Raw genomic sequence first — 6000 nt, 5'->3', positions numbered from 1 at the left:
GCCTAGATTTACTGGAAATTCTACATACTGTCGCTTTAAAGTATCTGTTTTGTCAGTGATTGCTAAATCTACCAACAGGAAACGCCTGGGATATATATATATATATATTTAAAGGTGCTACTTTTATAGCTTTACAGGGTGTGCGTATTTTCCCAGTGCTCCTCAGAACATTTATAGATTAAATAAAATAATGAATAGCTGTCGTGGGCGAAGTAGACCTAGTGGCGCGGAACCATAACGCCCCTATATGTGGTTACGGGAATTGAGTCATTTACAACTCCGAAGCTGGAGTGAAAACATCGCATGTACGAAGTTTAGAGACACGCCGCAAACGTTTACTTTTTTGGATCTATGAAATGATGAATTGGACGTTTTTTTAAACTGTCGAAGAGGAAAATTAACAGGATCTATGATAACTCCAATTGGAATTATACATCAATTTTAAATCAGAAAAGAAGGAATGCATCATTTCTTTGTGAAACTAACTTTCCTGTTGTCGCTTATTGCTCTAACACGAGGTAAGTGCAATAACAATAGTCAACCGTGTTTTGTTCGATACACAGTGGATAAAAATTCATAAAATAAGTGAAATTGTACATTTATTACGTAGATGTTTTCCATGAGTTCACTCATAAAATCGTATTAGTGCACAGTAAATACTGATGTGCAGGGAAGAACAAATGGGAAGAAGTGACATTGATTGTAGAACGATGTCAGAATGTTGCACTTGTTGCATTCGAACTTCAAAGGCATCTTATTTTTGAGGGCATTACTTAAAATTGCGTTTTAAAATGTGACAGTTAAGAATATATTCCAGCATCAGTTTTCTTTCTTTGCAATATGCTCATGAGACCCGATTATTTATATATATATCAGCATTTACTGTGCACTAATTTATATATATATATATATATATATATATATATATATATATATATATATATATATATATATATATATCACAGCTGAAGTCGGAAGTTTACATACACCTTAGCCAAAAACATTTAAACTCAGTTTAATCCTAGTAATAAATGCCTGTTTTAGGTCAGTTAGGATCACCACTTCATTTTAGGAATGTGAAATGTCAGAATAATAGTAGAGAAAATGATTACATACACTCAATTCGTATTTGGTAGCATTGACTTTAAATTGTTTAACTTGGGTCAAACGTTTCGGGTAGCCTTCTGCCCACACATTTTCTATAGGATTGAGGTCAGGGCTTTGTGATGGCCACTCCAATACCTTGACTTTGTTGTCCTTAAGCCATTTTGCCACAACTTTGGAAGTATGCTTGGGGTCATTGTCCATTTGGAAGACCCCTTTGTGACCAAGCTTTAACATCTTGAGATGTTGCTTCAATATATCCACACAATTTTCCTGCCTCACGAAGCCATCTATTTTGTGAAGTGCACTAGTCCCTCCTGCAGCAAAGCACCCCCACAACATGATGCTGCCACTCCCGTGCTTCACAGTTGGGATGGTGTTCTTCGACTTGCAAACTTCCCCCTTTTTCCTCCAAACATAACAATGTTCATTATGGCCAAACAGGACATTTCTCCAAAAAGTACGATATTTGTCCCCATGTGCAGTTGCAAACCGTAGTCTGTCTTTTTTTATGGCAGTTTTGGAGCAGTGGCTTCTTCCTTGCTGAACAGCCTTTCAGGTTATGTCGATATAGAACTCATTTTACTGTGGATATAGATACTTTTCTACCTGTTTCCTCCAGCATCTTCACAAGGTCCTTTGCTATTGTTCTGAGATTGATCTGCACGTTTCGCACCAAATTAATTAATCTCTGCACCAAATACATTAATCTCTGCACCAAATACATTAATCTCTGTTTAAAAGCACAGTCAACTTAGTGTATGTAAACTTCTGACCCACTGGAATTGTGATACAGTGAATTATAAGTGAAATAATCTGTCTGTAAACAATTGTTGGAAAAATGACTTGTGTCATGCACAAAATAGATGTCTCAACCGACTTGCAAAATCTATAGTTTGTTAACAAGAAATTTGTGGATTGGTTGAAAAACGAGTTTTAATGACTCCAACCTAAGTGTATGTAAACTTCCGACTTCAACTGTATGGTACTGATATATATATATATATATATATACAGTACCAGTCAAAAGTTTGGACACAACTACTCATTCAAGGGTTTTTCTTCATATTTACTATTTTCTACATTGTAGAATAATAGTGAAGACATCAACACTAAACTATGAAATAACACATATGGAATCAAGTAGTAACCAAAAAAAGTGTTAAACAAATCAAAATATATTTTATATTTGAGATTCTTCAAAGTAGCCACCCTTTGCTTTGATGACAGCTTTGCACACTCTTGGCTGGTTGAGAGAATACCAAGAGCGTGCAAAGCTGTCATCAAGGCAATGGGCGGCAACTTTGAAGAATCTAAAATATATTTTGAGATACAACATGATTCCCTATGTGTTATTTCATGGTTTTGATGTCTTAATAAAGAAAAACCCATGAATAAGTAGGTGTGTCCAAAATTTTGACTGGTACTGTATATACATGTAAATAAGTGTTTGGGGTGAAGAACGAAAACATGTTACCAAGATTATTATTATTTTTAAATGTTGTTTATCAGTTATTTGAAGTGCAAAATTGTCCTCTTTCGTGGTCATTAGGACGTAAATATGATAACATTTACATTACAGTCAATGGGTACAGTAGGTGAAAAACATAGTTGCGGTATCCAGGTGTCCACTACAGAGGACATGTCCTGCTCTTATTTGACTATTATTTAACGTGACACAGTCCTGACTACTCACTGAATTATTCCTGAGATGTTCACTTACTAGAAACAATTTAAATATCAAACTCACAAAAATTATAATTTATAATTACACATACTTTTTACATATCCATAAAATGTGAAGCAGACAGTACTTTTTAGAACCAGGAAGATAAAGTTGGCAAGGACGTCCTCTCAAGGGGACAACAGGACTCAATAAAGTGGCTTGTATGGCCTCAGGTACGGACCAAGATCTGATATCCACTGGAGGACACAAATTATGGATCTCAGGAGGATATGTGACTTTGTGGTTATAGATCTGTCATTCTCATTGAAATCAAGTCTAAGAAGCAGTAGATCTATTCTATGCTTACAGTTCTATTCTATGCTTACAAAATAAAATATTTTTGGTTATTGAAAATATATTTCACAGCGCTTTAGATGGTACAATGATTTTCTACACTATAAATTCTTGTCTTGTCACATAAACTGAAATTAGGCAAACAATTAGAATTTTTGCTACCAGGAAATGGTGGAGCGATTTCTGCATATTGCACCTTCACATGAATTTTGTATTTACAGATAGCCAGGCAGGACATTGTATTGTCATCATAGGATCCTGGATAACACTAACCGTTGTGCTCTCAGATGCGGCTTGCGCCATTCGCTCTGCGTTTGCAAGAAAGTTCACTGTTCAGCCTAGGAATATGACAATTCAAGCCTTAACCATTGAGGCAGGTTTGAGTCGAGTTACACAGAATCATTTTGCAGCGCTATGTTACTCCCCAAATATTGTACATTCTTTGGGACAGCTGCAAAAGGAAGAATGCGCCTACCAGTGTGTCAAGTCCCATTCACCACAAACTGCACTTCAAGGTGGCAGTAGTCACACCTAGTCCTTACAATCGTCATCATGAAGGATATTTCTGCTGTTTAATGCTCAAGCATTTGGATGTTATTTTGTTCCCGTCTTGTTGCTTTTCCAAAAACCATCCATTGATGACTGATTTATCAAAATCTCCTCTTCAATTGTGAAAATAATTAAGAGGTTGTGTGTGAGTTGTATTGACTCGTTCTGTTTGCAGGCCTAAGATGCTCTATGTCCACCGAGTCGTGTTTGAACCTGGGGAGGTGTGAGGCCACGGCTGATGGAAATGGAGAGTGCAAGTAAGTTTCAAATCCCTTTACATGAGGTAAATATGCACAGCAAACTCCTGCATCAAATACATATTATACATTCCAGAGAGCATTTAGTAAATGACATATCCAAGAACATGAAGTTGTTTCATTTGATGATGTTGAGTTGAGGCCTAGCTTGGGCCTCTGAAGGCATTTTCAGTCATCTAAGAGAGTAGCACATGCCTATTCTTGGAAGACAATTACAACCTAGGCCTGGGCCAGCGAATGAATGAGATGTGTGGGTTTTGAAGAGGACTGCACCGGGGGGGGGGGGGTCGCTGTGTCTGTGTGTCTCGCAGCCTGCTCAGCCCAGCCCACTGCTACTGAATGCAGGCTCCCTCTCCCCTCTCTCCAGCAGAAGTCTCTGTTGGAGACACTCACTCTTAGTCCTAAATCTTGTTTCTCTTTTCTTTCACGGAGCGACAGCTGGGCTTTGCCAGAAGCTCGGCGGCCATTGTTCTCCAGTCAGATGAATTCTGTGTGACTAATCTGGGTGATGCTTCCCAGTGAGTTCTGGCTGCAGCCCCTGTCCTTCCCCCCGCTCCCCCTGCTCAAGGGTTTTGTCCCCCTGTTGATTGTTGAATGGGCTTTCTCTCTCTTGAGAGATTTTCATCTGAAGGACAGATGGATGTAGAGGGTAATTAGACTGGATGGTTTCATAATTGTGAACAGATACATAAAGAGACTGTAAATTAGTAAACAAGTTGTAATGCATATCTGAGGTTGTTGTTGTTCTCCATTTTTAAAGTGAAATGAGCAGGTCAATACAAAGCGTTCAGTAGCTCTTCTACATCAACGACATGTAGAACGTCTATTGTCCCCTGACCCCTCTTACCCCTGTTGCACAAAGGCTACCTGAACATTGGCTCTGTTTCCAGCCTGTTACTTGAGTGCCAGTGTTGCCTTACTGAGCTGTAGTGGAGTGGGATGAAACTGGACTAGCGCAGAGGTTCAATCAGGGCAGGTCGGGCTCTTGGCTCCTGCAGGCCCAGGCAGCCATTTTGGCTCTGGGCCACATCTTAATTGTGTCTGGCAGTGTTTCGCCCCCCCTTTTTGGGCCACAAAGCCATCATTGTGCCTGCCACTGTCCTCAGACTCTCCTAATTAAACATGGAGATTGTGATTAGTGGCCTGGTAGACTGGAGCACCACATTTTTTGGAGAGAGCTGATATCTTTTTTTTTTTTTACTACGCCTTCCTTTTGTGTGTCTTTTACTATGCCTTCATTTTTTGTATTATCCCACGGTAACGAGAGTTAACAATCCCACAATGTGTCTGGAATGTACAGGCAGAGGTCAGAGGTTGTGTTGTGTCTTCTCTAGTGTTCAATGCTGGAAATGTTTGTTTATGGGTATACAGTATGTTTGGACAAACTTTAAACAGTGCTGTGATGTGAAAAATGATGACTAAAATGGGAACATTCAGCAGAGCAAGCTAAGTGCACCCTATCAGATGAATCCAATTCGAATACCGTGGCTTAATGTCAACAACGCTGCTAGTTTCACAATCTTCCACTGAATGTTCAAGCGTTTCTCACCATGTAGGCTAAACTGGCTTGCTTTGTCTTTTAAAAATCAAAGAATTGTGTGGCAGGTCCTACTGAATTGTTGACAACATAAGTTAATGCCTGGAGGACTGACCACATCCAGGTGGGTTAATTGGCATGATCCCTTCAGTCTTTTCAGGTTATAAATTAGGTCTAATGAAGACCCATGAACCCATAAGATACAGTAGACCCAAGGCCTCATATTGGAGGTTTGATGAGAGAGATACAGACTCAGTGAGCATTGCTACTGAGAGAGGCAGACCTAACTCTCAAGAGAAGACAGGCTATGTGCACACCGCCACAAAATGAGGTGGAAACTAGATGTCGACCGATTATGATTTTTCAACGCCGATACCGATTAATCGGCTGATTTATTTTATTTATTTATTTGTAATAATGACTATTACAACAATACTGAATGAACACTTACTTAATATAATGCATGAATAAAATGAATTTAGCCTCAAATAAATAATGAAACATGTTCAATTTGGTTTAAATAATGCAAAAAC

At 38.8% G+C, this 6000-nt stretch overlaps 1 protein-coding gene across 2 annotated transcripts in view; it reads left to right on the top strand.

Annotated features, from left to right (window-relative positions):
- The first annotated feature begins 267 nt into the window (after positions 1-267).
- Positions 268-6000, top strand: part of LOC109895752 (neurogenic locus notch homolog protein 1) — a 48880-nt gene continuing 43147 nt past the window's right edge. For both annotated transcript variants that reach the window (XM_031830258.1, XM_031830257.1), the window contains exons 1-2: positions 268-518; positions 3849-3930. In XM_031830258.1, coding sequence (XP_031686118.1) covers positions 461-518; positions 3849-3930 — 140 coding nt within the window. In that variant the 5' untranslated portion in view covers positions 268-460. The remainder of the gene's footprint in view (positions 519-3848; positions 3931-6000) is intronic.

This window comes from Oncorhynchus kisutch, linkage group LG8 (assembly GCF_002021735.2).
Source record: "Oncorhynchus kisutch isolate 150728-3 linkage group LG8, Okis_V2, whole genome shotgun sequence".
NCBI classification, from domain to species: Eukaryota; Metazoa; Chordata; class Actinopteri; order Salmoniformes; family Salmonidae; genus Oncorhynchus; species Oncorhynchus kisutch.
Note: the sequence above shows the minus strand (reverse complement) of the source record. Positions and strands in the feature narration are given on the sequence as shown.